Source organism: Artibeus jamaicensis, unplaced genomic scaffold (assembly GCF_021234435.1).
Source record: "Artibeus jamaicensis isolate MK-2021 breed Jamaican fruit bat unplaced genomic scaffold, CSHL_Jam_final contig_1016, whole genome shotgun sequence".
NCBI lineage: Eukaryota > Metazoa > Chordata > Mammalia > Chiroptera > Phyllostomidae > Artibeus > Artibeus jamaicensis.
Window position 1 is genome coordinate 6,908,859 of NW_026521195.1, and position 23,532 is coordinate 6,932,390.

Genomic DNA, 23,532 nt, shown 5'->3' on the forward strand with positions numbered 1-23,532 from the left:
TGCTCCGAAAGCAGCTGAAGCCATGTGTGCAGGTATCCTCACATGGGAACAGAGTCCTGTGCCTTGTCTCTCGCCCCGGTGCCCACGGAGGGGGCGGTTACTGGGGCGGCAGCCAAGGTGGAGCCCTGCTCTGCGCTCGCCCTCTGTAAAGTGCCTGACACTTTGTCTCAGTAACTCTGCTGGTTAACACGGTGCTGGGCACCAGATGGTGACTGCTTCCTCCATGTTGATTATGGGTTTTGTTCCCTGCAAGTTCTTCTTTTATGATTTTATATGTGATCAAGGGGAAGGAGAGTTTATTGTCCCCATTGTATGGATGGCGAGGCTGACGTCCCATGGCTAGGAAGTGTCAGAGACCAGGGTCCAGTCCAGGTCTGCTGGCCACCAAAGCTCTCACCTGACGTTACGAAGACAACAGCTACGATTTGCTCACCATGACAGTCAGCCAGCAATCACACCAAGCCCTTTATAGAAACTCTCTCATTTACTCTCTTCAGATACTTTATATGGTTGGTGCTAGCATCATTCCCATTTTCTAGCGGGAAGGCTTTGGTTTTGAGAGCTTCCATGACTCGTCTGTGCTCACACAGCTGGTGGACGGCAGAGCTGGGCCACTGTCTGGGGCCCCTGGCTGCAAAGTCTTGTTCACCAGCAGGGGGCGCTGTTTCTCAGCAGGGAAGGTGTGCAGGCCCCTTTGTGGGCTGTACTTGGGCTTCAAGTGCTATTATATCTATGGTTCTAGTTACTCCCTGAATGCTTTCTTTGATCTCAAGATCAGATTATTGGCCCCTGCTTGGGTCCCATGGGACTCTCCATGTACACTGCCCTAACACTCATCGCCCTGGGTTGTAATTTCTTTCTTAGTCGGTAGCTCCCTGTGTTATACAAGAAGTTTCCTGGACTCAGACACCATGTACGTCTGGTCACTTCTGTCACCCCCTTGCCTTGCCCCGTGTCTGGCAGAAGGTGAGTGCCCCGCAGGTATTTCTAGAAATAGTGAATGAATGGGAAGAGGCATAAAAGTAACAGCGTAAAAGAAGTAAGTCACTGCCTTTCCCGATGTGGTGGGTTGTCGTCCTCCTTGGTCTCAGACCCAGTGCCCATGGCTGTGCTGGCCAGACCCCTGGCCGCGCTTTTACCACCAGTGGCCTTGGACTCCACTGGGCTGTAACCACCTCAGCATGGGGCTTTCCCAGTCTGAGTCCCATTCCCTGAGCAAAATAAATGGATTTGTTTCATATAACACCAGTCAGGGCTCTGTGGCAAACAGGCCTTTTCCCACTTACTCCTTCGCAATTGTCAGCCATGGATCTTTTCTGACTCTCCCTTGATCTCACAGAGATAAAAATGGTAGGAGAGTGACAAATCACTTAGGTATCAAGAAAATAACCACAGATAAAGCCAAGCAATCACATCAGGGCTAATAACCTCCTCAGAGACGGCTAGAGAGTTATGACAAGTGACTTTCAAAACAGCAGAAGCTGTGTTGACCCAGAAATACGTCGTCCTGCCTTTGTTGTCGGTCACTCTGACTCCAAATCCCGGGAGCGGATTTAACTGATGAAAAACAGCCAAGTCTTTGTCCCTTCACTGTCGCCTCTCACGAGTTTGCTGCCGACCATGCGACGCCCTCCCTCCTCTCTCCTGCCGGTTTTTTCCCCTCTTTCTTCCCATCACATATGTGTGCAGAGGATCTACCGCAGGCCAGAGAGTGGGTCTGGGCACTAAACGGCCCGCCAGGTCCATGTCAGGGTGTGTGGGTACAACAGTGGTGTGACGCCTGGGTCCTGTGGCGGCTGCAGCATGTCAGTCAGGCCTGCATTGTTTATTCAACCTGTCATTAACGAAGTGTCCACTACGTGTTGGATTTGGAACCCAGAAGTTAGGAGCCACCAGTTCCTGTACTCAGGAGCTCCGGGCACAGCAGGCAGTGAGGACATTACCTCAAAGCCTTCATGGTGTCTCGACAAGCTGAGGGTGGAGGCGAGCAGGTGGACCCCTGAGGCAGGACGTGGCCTGGTTGGCAGGGACAGCTCCACACCGAGGCGGTGTTTGATGTGAGAGCTGAAGAAGGGGGACTAGCTCGTTGGAAGCAAGGCCGGTGCGGTTGGAGGAGGCTTTGGCGGAGGGGAGATGAGCCCAGAGGCTCAGGGTGACAGGAGTTGGGGGGGGTGTCTGGGAACGACAGATGGTTTGTGGTGGCCAGAGAACTCAGGGCAAGGGGAACGTGTCCCCAGCACCTCCTGGAACATCCAGGAACCCATGTAAGAGGCAGCATCTCGTCCTAGCAGACACCAGTGTGCGTAGAGCTACGGTAATGAAAACCCCGCAGCACCAGGGGCAGGAAACCACTGCTGTAGCTGTCTGTGCGTTCTCTCCCCCGCTGGGTCAACCACCACTCACTAAAGATTTCAGAAATACATGTTCAAAGTTAGGAAGAAAATGGAAAACTAGGGAAATATTTACAATCCATAAAAAGGTTATGGTATAATAAATAACTCTAAAGCTATTTTATTTTCGGCATGTGAAGCTTCACTCATGTGAAGCATGCAGGAAATAGAAACAAAGTAAAGAGAGTAAATTCAGAAACAGAGTGTTTATAATATAAATATGTATGATAGAACAGCCGCTTCATACCACAGAGAAAAGACAGATTATCCTGTAGACAGCGTGGGAGCGAGCGCACGGCCTGGCATTATGAAACCAAGTTAACAGATCTCTAATTATCTCTCACATCAAAGGTAATGGACATGGGGATAACTGGCAAATCGAATCAAATGTACTCTCTAAAGGGACATTTTTAATGTGCTACCAACACTAAAATAACTTTCAAATAATTCATATCACAAATCACAAAAGGTTAAATCAAAGCATAGATAAGTATGTAGAAGGGGCAATTTCCTAATGAAATGATAGAATAGAAACAGACACATGAGCTGTGAGTACACTAAGCAATTTTCAACCTTTTTCATCTCATGGTACACATAAACTGATTTCTAAAATTCTGTGGTATGCCAGAAAACATATTCTACTTATTGCTGATCTGAGCATAAAAAATAGGTGTAATTTTGATTCATTCGCACCAGCCAACCATTGTTGTGCTGACTGTTGTCATTTTTTTCTTGACAGTCTAAGGGAAAAGAGGTCAGTGCCCCTGACTAAACAGTCAGGTGTTGCAGGTTTGAAAAATTCTCGCAGCACACCTATGGAAAATTACTTCACCAAAATTTAAAATGTCTACATCCTACACAAAAGCCATAATTCATTTCATTCACATGTTCACATGTTTTTATACAAAGTTTTGCAAAGTGCCCTTCTCTGACTCTTTTAACATCTTATTTGAATTTCTCATTTTTAATTTTGGTTATTCACGCTTCCTCTGCTTTTCTTAATTATGTCAGTCTTACAAACTGAAAGCAAAATAAAACCATCTTCAACCCCAAAGGGCAAAAGACAAATTAGGGAAATATTCTCAACACATAAAAACAGAAGGAGTTTATGATATAAAGAATATCTTTAGAAGAAATAAAATAGAGAAATAATGGGTAAAAGAATATCAACTGGTAATTTATTTAAAAAATCTAAAATCATAAATGTATAAAATGTGTTCGGTTTCAATGACAATAGCAAATTAAAAAAACTATACATTTGCCTGTGAATTGGGTCAGGATATGTGTGTACACACATCGCACATATAACACATGAGCGTCAGTGAAGCACGAGACATGGTTGATAAAGCGAGTTTTCCCCTTGTCTGAGTTTCGCCTACTTAGGCTTGGGACCGAGAGTTTAACCTTATCTAAGAGAACCTCAAGCAACAGAATCAAGCTGAGGGAGCCAAAGTGTGGTTAGGGAAAAAAAGGTTGAACTTTGGTTCGGAGAGAGATAAAATTGTAGCAACTTCTCCCAGGGATCAGTTGGAAAATTAACTCTGAGCCTGGTCTTGTTACAAGCAGGGCCGAGGAGGGGGCTGGACGGCACCCCCATCCTCCCGCCCCACCCGAGGAGCCTGACCACACAAGAGTGAAGGTCAGGCTGAGCAGACAGGAAATGCTTCTGAGAAGTTCAAGGGCAGAGGGAGGCCACTCAGAGTGTTGTGGTCTAGCCTGGGCTGGAAGCAAGGATCAGGATTTAAGAAGGTCTTTGTTTGGTGAGGGCCGAGTGGAACCCACTTTAGAAATCACCCCTTTCATCACTGAATGTTGCTTTACTCTGCCCAAGGACAGCACAAACCACACAAGTGGGGCTGTCGGCAAGTCTGAGGAGCCCACCTGGGGGGGGGGGAGAAGCTCAGATTAATGGGGACACTTCAGAGAGTGAGAGACACACAGGCCACATCTGGCTGGACAGCACCTGGGAGCCATGTGGTCCCTGCACATGTCCACCCTGCTGAGAAAGGGTTTTGACTGATTTCAGGAGCTGATAGGAAATCGACCAGGAGAGAGGCAAGGACCTGTCCTGCCACCAAAATCGATCAGTCAGCTGCTTACGATGGCCTGAGCTGCCTGGCTGGGACAAGCATCTCTCCTCATCCTCGTGGCCCTTCTGACGTTGCTGTAACTTACCTTTAATGGGTGGTCTACACAACCTTCATCTCTCCTCCAAGATTCCTCCCAAATTCAATGTGGTGGAGAGGAAGGAGCACAGGAAGTTGAGAGGAACTGCAGATGTTAATTTGCCAACTGAGAGGAGATGACTGGCCAGCCTCCGCCCAGTTTGAGCTCTGATGGAAGGCAAGTCACTTCTCTTCTCTTAGGCCTGAGTCTCCTGTGAAAACTTCAGGGACTGAACTACAGGATGGAGAACACTTCTCCAGCTTTAGTATTTTCTGAGTCTCAAGGTGAGCAACAAGCAAGAGCAAGAGATTCCTCTAATATCAGGCAGCCCTTGAAAAATGCCTAACCACTTAATGATCAAACAAGTGCATACTGAAACAATGAGATAAATTTTCTTTAAATTCTACGATTGGCAACGACCTGATGAAGAACGGGTACCACCTTCCACTGGGTCAGGAAGACGAGCGGAGTTCTCTTTTGCTGCTGGCAGGAATGCACCTTTCCCGGAGGACAGTTTATGAATGTGCATCCGTCTCAGAATGAACTTCATGTTTGATCTAGCAATTCCACTAGAATGAGTTCTGAGCAATAATCAGAGACTCAAGTAACTTTAAGTGCAAGGATTTTTTTTTTTATCACGGCATTATTTTTACCACCAAAAACCAAAGGCTGACCTTCCTTTGTCACAAACTGTGTGACGCACTATGGCAGGCGTGGGGACACTCAGGATGCAGGACTGCAGGATCAGCACGGCTTGCATGCACACTGAACACCCAGATATCCACCCGTGATGCCCCACCCATGCAGAGCCACCCTTCCAGAGGTGACCCTGCCTTGTCCTGGTGGCCATGGCCTTCTTCACTGAAAGACCAGCCCTGGCCCACTGCTGGCCACAGGATGGAGGGAACATTCTGCGGCTTTGTTGCCCTTCATAACCAAGCCTCACCCCATCCAGAAAGAGCTTTTTGTCAACTTCTCTCCCGCTGACTCTGCCTACCTGTCCTTCCCTGTCACCACACTCACTCTGGCCTCCGGTCACCAGGGGCCAGCTGTCTCTCCCACTTTCCCCTTTCCCTACCCAAATCCATCCATCCTTCAATGGCGGCTTCTGAGAAACGTTCACTGCCCATTACCTGACCTCACTGCACACGTGCTTCAGCATCTCTGTGGTGTTACCTGTTCAGATTTGTTTCAAGCACGTCTGTCTTTTCAATGAGAAGATCTCTGACACTGGTACAATGTGTTATATTTGAAAGGCTGGAGAAAGAACAGGGTATGAAATCAGACACGCCTGGGTTCAAATCCTGTGTGATGTTGAGTAAGTTACTTGACCTCTCTGAGCTCAAGTTTTATCATTTATTGAATAAGCACAGCAGTAGTTATTTCAGAGAGCTGTAGTATGGTTAATGGGGTAGCTGTTAGCCACTACACACAACAACTGTCCCATACATAGTACACACTCCAAAAATCCTAGTTCCTGCCCCTTCCTCAACTTCAGAGCAGTTGGGCTTAGCATAAGCTCTAGATAAGAGTGTGTGGCCTGATCAGTGCCCCCAAGAATGCCAGGAGCAGGGAGAGGCCCGCAGGGGAGGGGAGAGGAGAGGCGAGGCAGTGGGCAAACCGGAGCACTCCGGTGGGAGTCGGGCCCAGGGCCTCTTACCTGATGATGGCCAGAGGGATGAAGTACACCAGGCAGGCCACGACGGTCATGTACGGTGTCCAGTAGGAGTCATCGGGCCACAGGGCCCAGCACTGCACTTCGCCGTTGGGGAGTTTCCTTTTCCCGAATATGATCAGGGTGGGGATGGAGAACAGGAACGAGAGGATCCAGGCTGTTGCGATGAGCACCTTGGCTTGCTTTTCTGCTCCAAGGAAAGAGAGGGAAGTGGGGCATCTGGGAACATTGCTGGGGAGCCCCTTGGAGTCTTGTACAGAAGAGGATCACCGGGCAAGAGGAACTCGGGGCCCCTCAGAGCCTCTGTTTCCCCATCCGTGAAATGGGGGTCGGAGGCCCTGTGTCTAGGGCCGATGCAAGGATGAAAAAGAGGGTTTGCACAGAAGCCAGCACACTGCCTGGCATAGATCTGCGCTCCCGAATTTCTACTTCCCTCCCTCCTCCCGGATTTACCCACCTGACTTGAAACAGTGATGTGCTCATTGGGGCATCTGTTTTCCTGCCTCCACCCCATCACTTGGTCACATACACACCTGACTCTGCCACTCACAGCTGCCCCCATGTCCCTGTGGGCTGCCGTACCAGGATGGCTCTAGCGTACCATCCCTCTCATGCCTCGTTCTTACCTACTGCCTCACCCTGTAACAATGAGGACCTTTGCCACATCCTACAAGGCCATCCAGCTTTCCTGGGGGGGGGGGGGAGTGGCACCCTTGTTAAATCTGCCTCTGTGTGCGCAGATGCCTTGAAGTTTGCAGTGTTGGGATGGCTTCTCTCCTTGGCTCCCGCCCCATCCGCAGGTCTCCCTCAGGTGTTTGTGTTTCCTCCGGGATTTCCGTGGGATCGGGCGGAGGAAGGGCAAATGGCTAAGTCTGTTTCTACGCTTGCGTCTTTTCTGATGCTACTGGAAATGACAGTTTTCCAAGTGCGTATGTGGAGCGCTGTTAATTTCATAGTGAGGAAATAAATGGCTTTACATATTTAAATGAACACTCTAATAATACTCATCGCTGCCTTCCCTGTAATTTAGGACACTGTTCAGAATATTGCACAGTGTCTCCCAGAACTCATCACTTTTGCCCTGAGCTAAGCAGTGGATTTTTTTTTTTTTTACCCAGTGAATATGGGGAGATGTGTAACTGGCCGTGTTTCCCCCTTGGCTGTGTCTTGCAGGCCCTCCACCTCCAGCACAGGTGCTGAAAACACCCCTCATGTGTTTTCTGACACTTACTTTTCTTTGTTTCCTATCTCTTCACCCTTAAAATACTCTGGTGGAGGAGTCTTTTTGTACACCACCCTCACTACTCCCTTCAGCCCGCATGAATAAACAGATGGATGAGTAAGTGTAACACACCCCTGTGCACACGTATCACAGTGTCACTTCCATTTCCCCTCATCCCACTCCCTGCCTCCTTCTCTGGCATAATCACCAGGGCACGGCAGTGCCCAGCAAGCTTGGCGCTGTTCGCAGGCGCAGGCACGCACACACAGATAACCTGGAAAAAGCCTAAGAAGCAGGTGTAAATGCTATTTTTAAGTAACGTTTAATTGCACACAATATATTGATACGTTTCAGTTTAAAAATTGCCTTGCTGCATGTCAGTCCCTCTGGTCACTGTGGCTGGTTCAGCCCCACCCCAGAAGTCCTTGCAGACAACCGTGCGCTCTTCTGGGCTCTCTTCTTTCCTTGCACTCTCTTCTCTGTCCTTCTCTCACCATATCTAGCACTGCTTTGAGCTGTTCTTTCTGTTAGTTTTATTACACTGCCTGGATTATTCTGCATGTTGTTTATGACAGAAAATGAGATGTGGGTTTTTTTTGTCAATGCACTTTACTGCCCACGGGTCTACCACATCCTCGCTGGGAGAGAGAGGGTGTGTACTAGTCAAGGGCAGCTGAGCTAGACCCACACCGTCTGAGTTCAGATCCTGCCCCTGCACCTACCAGTTGCATAACTTTGGGCAAGTTACTTTTACTTTCTGAATTGTAACTGCCCAGACTGGAAGATGCAGATAATAATGGAACCCACTCTGCATAGCTGTTGTGAGGATTTAAGTGCCTAACATACGTAAAGAACTCCCAGTCACGAAAGGCACTTAGCATGCAGTCGATACACCCAACCATAGCTAGGCATCCTCCAAGGTCAGCATCAAATTCTCTGCAACGCTAAGCAGCAAGGCAAGAAACAGCTCATGTCTGCACACACACGTGGGGGTGCTTCTCCAGAGAGGGTACCAAGAAGCGGAATTTCTATTTCAAAGGGCTGCACATTTTATATTTAATTAGATCTTGTTAAGTTGCCATTCAAAGTATGTGTGCCAACGCTGGCTGATATATTCAGTGGTCTCGGATGGCATTAATTCTACTTCTTCTAAAGTTCTGCTTGCTCTATTAACTTCACTTGCTTAGGTATAAATTCTGCAGAATGACATTCTAAATATATTGTCTATTCTCCACAGTTTGGCTTTTGTCACATTTAAAAAAATGATATTTGATTACACCTGTAGTCAAGATTTTATGTTAGGGTCTTTATCAGTGTTCACGGCCTGCTTGGAGCGTGTAGTACCTGTTGCTGAATGGTGGGTTCTTACTTGCTTTCAGGGGTCATGGAGTAGAGTGGGCCCTACCTGTAGGCAGAGGAATGAAGAGCAGTCCCGTGACTAGGTGCCCAGTGTCCTCTCAGGGCACCTCTGCTCCCAGGAGTGCCGCTCTGCCTCTTCAGGTCCAGCATCCCCACTGCTTGGAAGCAGGATGACCCTCACTGTGCCCAGGACCTGCCCTGCTGGTTTCCTGGAGCCCTTCCTGCACGATCTATTGAGGAAGCACTCTGCGCACGCGCCCACGTGGCTGCAGCCTCGGCTGCAGGTATTACGGGCTGTACGTGGTTTCGGCCTTCCCTCCCTCCCCTCTGCTTCGTTCTGGCTGGAACAGCTCACTGTCCCTGGACCCAGGAGGAGGCTCCTTCTTTCCAGGATGATTATCAGTTAAGAACATCTTTCCAATTGTTTCTACGGTTTGGGGGTAAAGAGGATCAGTTGCCTGTTTCTGGAACATGAACAAGTTGAAGTGGGAGTGTTCCCTTCTTTGGACAGGTGTGTGTATCAGCATGGCTCTGAGGGGAAATCTGGAGGCATTAGCAGAAGGTGAATGGGCAGCAAACCCCCTTCCCTAGTGGTTCCTGGCCATCCATGGGAACCACCGGCATCTTTCCAGGCACCAACCTTCCTTTCTTACTTTTTTTCTTTTGTTTTGGACAGTCAGACCCAGAATGGAAGGAGGAGAAGAAAGGGGAAGGAAAAGAACCATTAGTAAGAGTATAGCCTTTATAAAAACAGCCCCCCTCCCCAGATGGTGAACCCCTAGGAAACAGCAGTTGGCTGAGGCAGCTCACCTCCTTGCAGGAATTTCATGGGGTAGACGATGGCATGGTACCTGTCTATGCTGAGTGACACCAGGACATAGGTGGAGGCGTAGAGCAGCACGACCTGGGGACAGAAACAGGAGGAGCTGTGTGACCTCCCAGAGTGAGGGAAGGCACGCGGTGGAGAAACCCAAGCAGGGATGGGAACTGGGTTAGGGAGAGGAACACTGACTCCAGCCCCAGGATGCAGATGGCTGCTCTTGCTGCTGCGTTTGCGTTGTTCCCGGGTTCCAGTGCGCATGCTTCCAGCTCCCTCCCTGCTCCCTCACTCCCTCAGCTTCTTGGAGGCTCCACATTTCAGGACCAGCCCCTCTTTGGGTATTCACGTGGCACATTTGTTGGTGACTGACTTTGAAAGCTAAACTAATTTTCTCTGCCACAATGGACACTCCAGAATAATTAGAAACAGAAGTTTGTTTGCCTCTGATCAGTGTGAGCTGTTGAGAGATGATGAAAGAAGGGTTTGGGTTTGACGGGGCTGGTTTAAACCACTTCTCACCGTTTAAACTGACTGACTGCACCCCTGCCCCATGTACTTCTCTAGCAGAGTCTTTTCCCACGATAGGTCCTTGGGTCTCCTCTTCCTCCTCCCCACCCTCTCTTTTATTAACCTTACCCATGCCCTTTAATTATCCTGTGTGCAGTGTTATTTGCATACTTTACAGAGAAGGAAATTAGGATATAAGACCTTAATATCTCTTATGTGAAGAGCACACTCAAAATGTAATTAAATGAAAAAGCTCTGAAAGGACGGTCAAAGTGAAGAATTGTCAGCTAACTTTGGGCCTCTGTGTTTTATGAGGAGTCCAGCCACATCTCCGCTTTGTAACCTTTGGGTCAAGTCCAGAGCATGTTGAAGAGAAACATGAAGACTGAACTCGGAGGGCGAGTGCCTGAATTTTTTTCAAAGATAGAATTAATATGACTCTGGCAATAACCTTTGTCTGAATTTGTGCTTTGTTGTGTTTTTCCCCCCTTGGCTCAGACAAATACCAAGCAACTGAACTGTTGTCCTTTCTCCTTTTTATTTCTGCACATGTGTCACAGGGCGGGGGTTCTGAGGACAGATTGGAGATCGAAGCCTCCGTGAGGAGTATAAGGAGAAATAATACTCCTCTTGCTAAAATGGTGCCCTAGGGACAGAACGAAAAACGATGGCCAAGTTTAACTCCTCCACAACTGTCTCCTTAGAGAAAGTTGGGATTTCTGTGTGTGACCTACAAGTTCACAGTGGTCACGGTGGGCCACTTGCAGCTGGGTGGGGGGGGGACAGCAGAGAGGGTTTTGCCCTCAGGAGCTCTCTTCCCCATCCCCTGTCTGATGTCACCTCCTCAACCACATGCTGCTTGGAGGAAAGGCCTCTAAAACCAGATGATCGTCAAGGTTACACATAGAATGATGGCCAAAGGCATATCCAGCAACTAGAAGCTGGAAGGAGGCATTTGTTACAATAGTTCTAGTAAACAAATGAAATTCAAGGCAAAGAGCACTGCATGGGATAAAGGGATTGTTTATATTAATAAAGGATATATTTTAGCAAGAAAATATAAAGAAACTTATACAAAACATAACATTCAATATAAGCTATTTACTAAAATGTTCATAGCTTGACAGAGAAAACACATAGTAAAAAAATTAAACTTTAAGAAGAATGCACATTATTGTAAAATATTTAGGTAACATTTCAAAAATTGGCCATAAACTAAACTGGGAAGAAAAAACCCTCACTTGTTTCCAAAAAGTCGAACTTACACAATTTACATATTTAAAACAAGCAGTAAAAGCTGAAGTTAGTATTATGTTTTTGAATCCCACTCTAAAATTTAAACGCCCTTATAATTAAACTTGAGTCAAGGAGGAAATCAAAGTACAATTATAGTCAATTCATAAATGTCAACAATGAAAATTCTACACATCAACAGCATATGGGGCGCCATTTGGAGAACAGGCGGCCGTGTGAGGACATATGTTAGAATTTTCACTACCCCACCCCTCATCTCTGACAAAAATGACCCGGGAAATGTAAAGCCAAATAAAATCTTAGAGACGTGAGACTTAAATAAAAGAAACTTAGAGAAATTTTATTTTTTAAAATGCCAGACTGGATTCCTTTCAAGGAGGATTCCTGGACTAACTTTAAAAAAATTTAATGTACATTATGTTTTTAGAACAATTTTAGATTTACAAAAAAAAAAAATGAGCAGTTAGTATACAGAAAGTTTCCACATTACCCCTCTGCCCCCGCCCCCACCCCACATGCTTTCCCTTATTTATGAACATCTCGCGTTGGTGAGGCTCAATTTTACAGGCGATGCACCAATATTGACACATTGTCATTAACTGAAGTCCATGGTTCACATGGAGGTTCGCCCTTGGTGTCATATATTGTACAGGGTTTGACAAACGCATAATGTCACGTACCCACCACTGCAGTGTCATATGGGAAACTCCCACTGGCCTCAAAGTCCCCCACGCTTTGTACTTTATTCAATCCCCTAAATCCCGGACAACCACTGATCTTTTTCACTATCACTATAGTTTTGCCTTTTCCAGAATGTTGAATAGTTGTGATCACACAGTAAAGTAGCCTTTGCAGATTGGGCTTCTTTTACTTAGCAATACACATTCAAGATTTCTCCATGACTTTTCACATCTTGATAGCTCATGTTCTACTGTAAAATAATATTTCATTACATGGACATGTCATAATTTACTTAACCTCAATTTTTCTGTGGCTTGATAGCTTATTTTGTTTTATTGCTGGATAATATTTTATTGCATGGGTGAACCAAAGTTTATCCATTCAGCTTTTGAGAAACATTTTGCTTCCAGTTCTTGCCAATTATGAATAACACAGCTAAAAAGATTCTTGTGCAGGTTTCTGTGCAGACATAAGTCGTCAATTCAATCACGTGAATACCGGAAACACAGTTGCTAGATCACATGGTAAGAGCATGTTCAATTTTGTAAGAAAATGGCAAAGTGTCTTCTAAAGTGGTGGTACCATTGGCATCCCCACAAGGAATGAAAGAGTGTTTCTGTAGCTATACAGTCTCTCTAGCATTTCATGTGATCAGTTTTTGGGATTTTGGCCATTCTAATATACCTATTAGATAGGTATATTGGCCATTCTAATATACCTATTATACCATTCTAATACCTATAGTGGTATCTCATTGTCACTCTGATTTGCAATTCTCTAATGCTGTATAGTATTGAACTTCTTTCTATGTGCTTCTTCGTTAACTGTATATCTTCGTTAGTGAAGTGTCTGTTCAGATCTTTTGCTCATTTTTCAGTGAGTTGTTCATTTTCTTGTTGTTGAGTCTTAAGAGTTCCTTGTTTATTCTGCATATAAAACCTTCTTCAAGTATGTGTTTTGCAGGTGTTTTTCTTATTCTCTGCCTTGTCTTCTTGGTCTCTTAAGAGTGTCTTTCACAGAGAAGTTAACAATGTTCATGAAATCCAACATTTTTATTTTTGCTTTCAGGGGTCATATCTTCAAAGTTGTTGAGACACCTGAAGTCCCCCAGGTTTTCCGTGTTGTCTTCTGGTGGCTTTACAGCAACCCGTGTTTCATTCAGGTCTATGATCCACATTGAGTCAGTGCTCACTCAGGTCTATGTTCTGTATTGAGTTGGTTTTTGGGAAAGGTGTAAGGTTAGGTTCTCCTCCTCTCTCTCCTCTTCTTCTTTCTTCCTCATGGAGATGTCCATGGACTCCGGCACCATTTCTTGAGCAGGTCCTATCCTTTCTCCATTGAATTGACTTTGTTCCTTTGTTGTATTTGTGTGCATCTGTTTCTGGGGTCTGTTCTGTTCTGTTGATCTGCTTCTCTTGATCCTTTCACCAACTCCAGCCTGCCTGGATTACTATAGCTTTATAGTATGTCTAGAAATCAGAGAGCGCCAGTCTTCCGAACTTGTTCTTCAGTATTGTGTTGGTTTTTCTATGTCCTGCCTATCCATGTGAACTTTAGTTTGTCTATATCTATAAAATAACTCAGTGGTATTTTGATTGAGGTTGCATCAAATTTATAAATTACATTGGGAAGAATCAACATCTTAACAATAGTGACTCTTCTTCTCTATGAACATGAGATATCTGCTCATTTACTTAGGGGGTTGATTTCTCTCATCAGAGTTTTGTAGGTTTTTGATATTTACCTTGCACATATTTTGTTAAGTTTGTATCTCAGTATTTCATATTTTGGTGCTAACATAAAGGCTATTGTGTTTTTAATTTTAAATTCAAATGTTTATTGCTGATATATGAAAAAACAATGAACTTTTCTACTAATCTTGTACCCCAAACCTTGCTATTTTCACTTAGTAGTCCTTCAGATTTTTCTATTATTCTGGATTTTTTTATAGACAATCTTGTCATCTGTAAGTAAAGTTATTTTTATTTTGTTTCTTCCACCTGCAAAGCTGTAATTTCCTTTCTTGTGTCCTGTTGGCCAACTCAGTGCCATCTGAATGGAAACAGGGCAAGAAAACACTCCTGCCTCGCTGTTCTCCATCTCTGGTGGACAGTTTCTGGTTTCTCACCATTAAGTATGAGGTTCTCTGTAGGTTTTCTGTGCATAGTCTTTATCGAGTTAAGGAAGTTTCCTACTCTGCATAGATTTCTGAGAGGGTATTGAATTTTGTCAAATGCTGCTCTGTGTCTATGGATTTGATCATGTATGTTTTCTTCACCTTTTTGATGTAATGGACTATATCAATTAATTTTTTTACATGTTTTGTAATTGTCCCACAGTTCTTGGCTCTTTTATTCCATTTTTTTAAAAAAGATTTTATTTGTTTATCTTTAGAGGGGAAGGGAAAAAGAGAGGGAGAGAAATGTCAATGTATGGTTGTCTCTCGTGCATCCCATGCTGGGAACTGGCCCACAACCCAGGCATGTGCCCTGGCTGGGAATCGAACTGCGATTGTCCGGTTTGCAGGCCCATGCTCAATCCACTGAGCTACACCAGCCAGGGCTCTTTTATCCCATTTTTAAAAATACACTTTCCTAGCCTGGCTCTAACTTCACAACCAAACGGAGTGGAAGGTACAGAGACCTCCCATGAGCTCTCAGCCCTCACATAGCCCAGCCTCCCTCATTATAGAAACCCTACACGGGAGTGTTCGAATCAATGAATGGGTGCCCAAGACCAATACGTCTTCTGATTACTCTGAGTGAATGTTGGGTCATAATTTTGACACTCAGCCAGACAACCAATGGCTTTGCCTTTGCCTTCACTTTCTGTTTGACCTGAAGCTTCAAGGTCAGCCAAAGGTAAGAGCTTCGTCCTCCCATGTTTCTTCCCGAGCACCAGCCCAGTCCGGAGCCTGCTCTTGGCCTCCAGGTCCTCGGGACTCTGTCCTGAGCTCTGTTTCCAGAGCTCCTCTGAATGTCTCACTACTCTGCTTATTTTTTCAAACATGGTTTGTGTTTCTTTTTTAAATTTTATTAAATGTATCGGGATGACATTGGGTAATAAGATTATATAAGTTTCACAGTTACACTTCTGTAACACATCATCTGTATATTGCAGTGTGTGTTCACCACCCAAAATCAAGTCAGCTTCTGTTTTTAAGCTTCGGGTCAGTCTAATGTGTCCACCAACTCCTATCCAACACCTCGGGGGCTCACGAAGTTAATCCATTGCCTGTAATTGTTGTTGACAAATGCCTCCAGCGGGAAGGCTTTTCACGGTGGGTGAATTTTGAATCAAGTAAAATACAGGCAGCTGGGCAAGTAGGGACTTACAGAGCACCGCTGGACAGTCAGATAATATGATTTCCCAGGAATGATGTGTCTATTTTTTTTATTTTTTAAAGATTTCTGGTTTAAAGTTTCTGGTTCGCTCTCAGTGAGGCACTCTCTAATGGGGCTGCAACCCAGGCTTGTGCACTCACTGAGAATCGAACCAGAAACTTTAAATCAGCACTCTCTAATGGCTACCGGGCTACTTGTTTTCACTGTGAGGACAAGCTGTTAATTCTCAAGGTTGCCACAAAGCTGGAGACTGGAGGATGAGACTAGTGCAAACTAAAACACCACAAATACCAGTTTTCTTACTGAGATTCAGACATTTTATTGAATAAATTCTCCCTGGATTATTGCAAAACAAAGGTATTGCAAACCTTTGTTTAATTTCTAGAATGCTTAAAATTTTGACTCTGACAGTTTAAGTTTCCTTTGCCTTTACGGAGTCGAGAATTGTCAGAGTTTCCTTTGTTAACTAGAATATATTTTATAGAGAGTGTTGTTATGATAGACATTATACAAATTATGAGAAGGAATATTACTGACATGAAAAACTCTGGATCAAAAGAGACATTATTTAAGTTAGCTACTGGGAAAAACATAGGTTATCATGTGTGTTTGAAAAATGTGAAGTTGAGCGAGGCAGCCCTCCTCCGAGATGTCCCCAGGGATGCTTGCCTCCTGCCTTCACTCCCTTTGTGGTTCCCTCACCCCCATTTGGAATCAGGCCTGACTCCCGCTCTCGATAGAATGTTGTGGAGGTGATGGTGTGTGACTTGTGGGATGAGTTCATACACCTCTGCTACGATGCTCCTTTGGGTTGCTGATTCCCCGGGAAAGCTGACTGCACTGTTGAGAGGCACAGGAGTATTTGTGGAGAGGCCCAAGGGCAGAAGAATGGAATGTTCCATTAAAAGCTACACTAACTTGTCTGCTCTGAGACCGGCCACCTCAAACCTGAATTGTTCAGAGTCCAAGTCAAACCTTCCAGTGACTGCAGTCCTGGGTGGGCACCTGATGGACTTTGTGATAAGCCTTTAGGTAGATCTGCCAGGTGAGGCTATTCCTGAATTTTTGACTAACAGTCACTGGGAGATAATAAATGTTGTTTCAAGCCACTAAGTATTGGTGTAATTTGTTTCTCATCAATTGATAGAACAAGTAGTTGAAAACATTTATCTACAAGGAAGTAAAAATCCCCAAGAAGAAATATGTTTTAAAACATTACCCCTGAGAATGCACCAGCCCCAGAAAGTAATAAGGGTTCTTTTGTGCCTACTAAACTTTTAAGAATAGGCGCAGAGCACAAAAGAATTTTAATTGTAACTATTCTCTATTTTCGGGAGATGGAATAACTCCATTATCGAGATCTGAAAATGATAGAACAAGTGAAAATCATAATCTCACATAAATATGATGCAAAGATTCTTTAAAAAGTCATACCAATAATTGGAATTTAACAGGGTAAGGTTTTCCAGAAATGAATTATACCCTATAAAACTTCAGTAATTCAGACCTGAAGTACCGGCATCAGAAATAAAATGTATTAATAGGAAATCACTTTAAGAACTCAGGAACAGAACACATTAATCCTAACACCAGTTATAAAATATTCATTCTTTCCCTACTAAGTTGAAGTGTCTTAATCTATTTTATACATGCATGGTGTATTAATAATGAAATGTATGTATATGGTACATAGGTGATATTTTATACCAAATATATGTATTTTGCAATTATATATTTACATTGAAGCTTATTCAATAGGCAAAGTGTAAATGCCTTTCATCTAAAAAATAGATATCAGTAGTAATAGAGAAAATAAGTATGCCAGTTACTAAAGAATTGAAAAAGGATAATAAGCAACTTAGAGAACAAGAAATTCAATTCAATAGATACTTGAAAAGGTCCAATTTAGATGGTAATACCAGAAATATAAGTTAAAACTACTAGAGTTAATACCTGTATTTTAATAAACTGCTAACATTTTTTTCAAAAAGAACAGGAGCCAGTATTGGGTGAGTCTGAAGGGGGAAAAATGCAAAAAGACATTAAAATTTTTTCTGGAGATTCCTTAGTGCCATGTATGGTCTGAATGTTTGTGTCTGAATGTTTCTGTCTTCCTCATGTTCACTGTTGGAGTTCTAGAGGCCAAAGTGATGGCATTAGGAGTTGGAGCTTTGAGAAGTGATTAGGTCATGAGGGTGGAGCCCTTATGAATGGGATTAGTGTCCTTATCAAAGAGAGCCCAGAGCTCCCCTGCCCCTTCTTCCCTGTGAGGATATAATGGGATGCCAGCAGTCTGAAAAAGGGCCCTGACTGGACCACACTGGCATACCGGTCTCAGACTTCCAGCCTCTAGAACCATGAGAAATAAATGTTACTTATAAAGCTACCTATTCTGTAGTATTTTTGTTGTAACACCCTGAATGTACTGAGACAGCCAGACTGTCAAAAGCCTCAACATTAGCATTAACATTCCATCAACATGGACATTTTATTTAATGCTTGCAATATGGATGTTAATATTCTTATTATTGCTTGTTTGCATTTTCTTTATGTGTCTTATTTTTAGCCAAAGAAAAACATTTTAAAAAATCTTACAAATGTTGCTTGTCCTTTTAACTAGAAGGAAGTAAGCAGTTTGTGCGTAGGAGTGTGAGGTTTTATGTTATTCTCCCATGGCAAATCCCAGAGCTGATTTTGCTGTCGGTGTGTCTCATCATGTTTGGAAGGTGCTATGTACCTGAAAGTATCGGACCACTCGGCAAACCAGATCAGGTGCCGTGAACTCTCCAGTGAATCTCCAAATAATATCCGTCAAGATGTTAACCAGTCCTGTGAAGGAGTCTGAAAAAAAGCACACAGAGGATTAATTTTTTAGTCTGTTTCAGATTTGCAGCCATGCCACAGTAGAGAGGAATTCCCCGGAGATTTTCCCCCTGATTTATCAGGAGGCTATTGTGGGAAAAGTAAGGGGAGGCAGGAGTCCTTTCCTTGGCTTTTGTTATTGGAGCTTGTTACCACTCATACAGAGCTGCCTAGGAAGGATGTAGGCAGTGCCTGAAGAGGGATCATACTAACTGTAGAGATGACATTTTACAACACAGAAGAGAAGACTTAAGGGGGGGGAGGTCAGACCTGGGCTAAAACAAGGACTCTGTGTAGATCAGTAAAAGGTAAAATCAAGCAAAGAAGAATATTTGTCTTCAAGAAACCGCTCAAAATTCTCTGTTTTGTACCCACTATTTTACAGCTTGGACTTCGTGTTACCTCCCTATCACTCATTACAGCCCCTTTCTTCCTAGGTTCCGCTTCTTTCTTTCCTTTTTAAATATCTGTCCTTGGAAAAAGTGAAGAACGTGATCTATTAGTTTAATTCACTTTATCCAACTAGAGAGGAACCAAGGCCAAGGTTGGAGCCTCTGTGCTCTGTGATCACCTTACTCAGCCCTATATTTGCAGACTGTGTAAGATGCACAGATGTCTACAGCAGCAACAGTAAGATGGATGCGTGGAAGCTCTCTCTCACCCTTTGATGACAGATATCACTATTGATCATGTGATCCAGCATCCTCCTCAAAACAGTGCCGCAGGGATTCTCTGCTGATTGATGGACAGGACTGGAACTTCAAACTGGATAACCAAGAATTCATTGACATGGGGGTCACTTTCTTAGGACATGGGATATAATACCGTCAAGGACCCAAGAACTGGGGCAAACTCATTGCTAGGGTAGAGCTTAGAAGCTTGGAAAGATCAATGGTATTTCCTAGACACAATGGAAATGCCTGGGTTGGCCTGGTAGACAGTAGAGAAATGATGAATAAATAGGCCAAGGGAAGTGGGCGTGCTGTGATTAAAAAATCCCGTGAAACCGGAAGACCCACCAGAGAATTACCTTCCCTGGAAAGTCTCAGAAGACACATCCTTCCCCAAGTTCACGGGGAAAGTGCTGTGCAGAGGGTACCAGCATCATGAAACAGCTCAGTGGTGGCTCCTGCCCAGAGGCCTGAGCAGATGGTGGGAGAGGAGGCCATAGAGTCAGGTCTACACACTGTACTGATTCCCTAGTCCTTCCCCAAACACACCTATTGCCACTTGTCTGAGCGACTTCACCTTGAGGAAGGAGGAACATTTGCATATTTTGAGGAGTGCCAAACAAAGGGTCTATGTTGACATGATACCTAGAGGCCTGGAGTGTCGTCATGATCCGACTAAAGAAGAAAGTCTCATGGGGCCAGGTGACGACTATACTCCTGGTCGCAGTGGGATGCTCTGCCAGATCTGAAGACCTGTCACTGACCATTTCCCCACCCTCCGAATATTTAATCAGAATGGATACATTTGACAGTTGGAACAACTCCATGTTGGTTTTCGCATGATAGTGTGGAAGGCCAAGTGGGAGTTTTCAGTTCCTTCAGTTCATGTTTGGTGCCTGCAGAGATGGGAGGGGTCCTGGAGACTGACCGCAGCCTCACCAGCTCAGCTGCTCAGACAGAAGGCTGCACAGACCCTCATTCTGAAGAAAAGAGGCTGGATGCACCCCGCTTATTCCAGGCCCTCACAACATGGAACAGCTGGACAATGAAACTCCCACTTTGGGGACAAAGCCAGGACACTCACACTTCCATTTCTAATGGTTTATGTTTATTGTTGTGCCTCTGATAAAGAGGAATAGCAAAAGCTGGAAAATCACACTTCATTACTTCAGCGAACCCTGGAAAATTTGTTAATGTTAGAACAGAAGGGAGGCATCTCGAGCAGGGTATGGCATGCAGTTGGTGCTCAAAACATACCTGTTGAATGAATTGTCACAGTGGGGTGGCAAAGACCCAGGGCATTTTCTTTTAATTAAGCCTTTTATTGTGAAATAGACTCACAAGAAATTGCAAAATCATTACGGAGAGATTTCATATACGTGTCACCCAACTTAGCCCAATGGTGACATCTTACTTACATAACTAGAGTTCTCCCCATGGTTTGAAGGAGAATTGTCACTCTTAGTCTGCAATGAGCAAGCTTTTAAGCTCTTAAGGGATGTTATTAAGCAGTTATTCAATCCAGGATAGATGCTAAGTATTTGAAGTATTCAAGATTATCTAATCTAATAAAAAACTACAAAACAAGCCCCCGTTTTGTGAATGAGTAAACTAAGTGAGCATAGAACATTTTCGTGAGAATTAATAGCAAGTCAGAGGTAAGTCAGGCTTGTAATCCAGGTTTTTGGGTATCAGTGTCCATGGTCTTCACCATACACCTGTGGTTTCTTTCCCTTTCTCTTTTTTCTCTTCTTTTATTTCCCTCTCCCTAACCCCCCTCTCTCCTCTCTCTTTCCTCCCTTCCTCCCTCTTTCTTCTCCTTTTTCCTCTCCCCACTCTCTTCGTTTGTAGTTCTCATTGTATCTGTTCTCTTTCATTCCCTAAGCTAAGTGCAGGCATAAGTCTTCCTTCCATCCCCTATTCCTGCACCGGCTGCCCTGATTTCTCTTTCAGTCCCTTCTATTTCTAGGTCTATTCTACCCACAAATGTTGCTTTTATTCCTGTAGAGAACTTAGGAGGTAAGTCTTCCGTTTCCCAGTCTTCACTGTGGAAGGATAATCTGATCCTACCCACCCCCACCCCAGCCGGTTAGCATAAAATCCTTCTCTACCATCTGGCCTTGCCACATTCCCCACCTGGCACTGTTGGATTGGACACCATATGGATCACGTATTTGTGATCTTTTCAGATATGCATCCCCTCTGCCCGGAATGGCCTCCCTCCGCTTACCAGTTGATTGAATTCTCATCTAACTTTCACTGTCTGTCTGTCATGTTCCCTTCCCGGGCCCTTCCCTTGACCATTCACATGACAAAGTCTATGCCGAGAGGGCGTGTGGCGCTCCTGGCCTTGTGCTTGTCTGTCCCTTCCTCTTCGTTTCTCTGTAGGTGGCAACAAGTAGAAGCACTGGCAAGCCCATGGGGACTGCAACAAAGATGTCAGAAGACTTGGGCAGAGTCTTCGAGTTCTGGGTTGGGGCCCCATCACACAGGAATGTCACGTCACTTTTCCTGGCCGGAATGGACTGGATGAATGGATACTGGAGTAACTTGGATATTCTCTTTGGGTTTACTTATTCCTTAACTTAAAATAGTGGGGGAAACCCCCTAAACTCATGTTTCTCTAGACCAAAGTGGCTATGTGAACAATTACAATGCACTGTGGTGCGATTTCTTTTTTCCCTGTGGAGCTTAGCCTTAAATAAACCCACACCTGGGAGAAGATTCTAAGTGGAAATAAGCATTTATTATTTGCTATTAAGCAAATGCTGCTCTACCTGATCAGTGGAAAGCTATTTAGTCACCTAACTAATTGAGTACATGGCAAATAAACCTTTCCTAAATGGTAATTAACAGGGCCTGGGGAACAAAAGGTACACTTTAAAGGCTTAATCACTTCTATGTTATTATTCCTGCTTTTAAAAATTTATGCAGTCAAAGATCCTAGGAAATTCTAATACTCAGAGAAGGGAAAATAGGCTCCCATCAGGCTTTATGGTTCATTTGATGCAATTTCCTGCAAACGTGCATGGGGTTCCCAGTTGGGCAAGAATGTGGGTGGAGCGTGGGGAAGGGCAGGATGAAGTTTGCCTCTGGGCTGAGCCCTGAAAGGCCACTAAGGGCAGGTCAGGGGGAAAGGGAGCAAAGGACAGTGGTTGTAGGCACATGTGACAGCAGGAACAGAGCTCAGAGGGTGAGAGAAAGTGAGGAGAAACTAGATGTGAGACAACCTTTGTTTGCTGCTGCTGACGCCTCACACAGGGGCCTCAGCAATGGTGAGCAATGGAGCTGGAGAGAGAGGAACCCAGGCCTTTTCGGGTCTCATGTGCCAGTGAAATGAACTCGAATTTCTTCTGTGGGCTGTGGGGGCTGTGGAATGTTGATTAGTCAAACACGTGTTTTGAATAGATTTCTTTAGTTGCTAGTGGGGGGCAGGTCATTTTGGTAGATTCAATACTGCAATTACCAGGATACCTGTTAAGGAACTGAGCAGACTTTCAGGAATGAGGTATTCAGAAGGATGCAGGTTTGAGATATACTTTATCAGGTAAAACAAGGAGGTGCCAGGGACTGAGAGATAGGTGTTTGCAACATGAGGCAGAAGAGGACGTCTACAATGTATTATGGGCTGGGGTGTCCCCGGTGGGGACTTGTGCCTCCTGAGAACACACTAGAGAAGTTCATTGTGCAATATTTGGGCTATTTCCAGTTTTTGGCTGTTTCAAATGAAGCCGATAGGAACATACATGTGTAGGATTTTGTGTGAACTAAGTTTTACTCCCCAAGGATAAACCCCCCGCAGCAAGAGTGCTGGGCCATGGGGTTGGTGTGTGTTCAATGTCATAGGAAACTGCCCAGCAGCTTTCTGGAGCTGCCACATCACTGCATTCCCACAACAAATAAAAAACAAGAAGTATGAGGACAGAGTGGTTCTGCATCCTTGCCAGCACTCGAGACAGTCGTCCCCCCATCCACAGGGCACGTTTGGAGACCCCTAGTGGGTGTCTAAAACCGCGGATAGTACTGAACGTTGTATACATTGGGGTAGCCAAAAACTTCCTTACATTTGTTCCCTACGATGGCTCTAGTAGCACTTACTTGTCTTTAACTTCATTACAAACAACTTCATTAGATTGTATTGTGACAGCTGTCATATCAGTGTACATTCAAAAACATCAAAATTTGTGAATTTTTGTGCAGCCATTTTAATACTGAAGATGGAAGAAAATATGCAACACTTTTGGTGCATTATGCTTTATTATGTTTTACTTCAAAAAAGGTAAAAACACAACTGAAACACAAAAAAAGATTTGTTCAGTGTGTGGAGAAGGTGCTGTGGCTGATTGAATGTGTCAAAAGTGGTTTCCCACAACCACTTTTGGGAAAGTCCTACTGACATTTTGGCCAAATAATTCTCTGCTGTGGGGCTGTCTTATGCATTGGAAGATGTTTAGCAGCACCTCTGGCCTCTACCCACTAGAAACCAATAGTGGGAGAGAGCCGACAGACTCAAAATATCCAAATCAATAAAGTTATTGGTGAACATGAAAAATGTGTCTTTTATTTTATGGCAAAAACCTT

General features: G+C 44.5%; 1 protein-coding gene across 1 annotated transcript in view; it reads right to left on the bottom strand.

Annotated features, from left to right (window-relative positions):
• Positions 1-23,532, bottom strand: part of NPSR1 (neuropeptide S receptor 1) — a 99,668-nt gene that overhangs the window by 16,747 nt on the left and 59,389 nt on the right. Inside the window, exons 3-5 of the mRNA XM_037126477.2 lie at positions 18,156-18,259; positions 9,623-9,716; positions 6,217-6,418 (exon numbers count right to left, since the gene is read on the bottom strand). Coding sequence (XP_036982372.2) covers positions 6,217-6,418; positions 9,623-9,716; positions 18,156-18,259 — 400 coding nt within the window. The remainder of the gene's footprint in view (positions 1-6,216; positions 6,419-9,622; positions 9,717-18,155; positions 18,260-23,532) is intronic.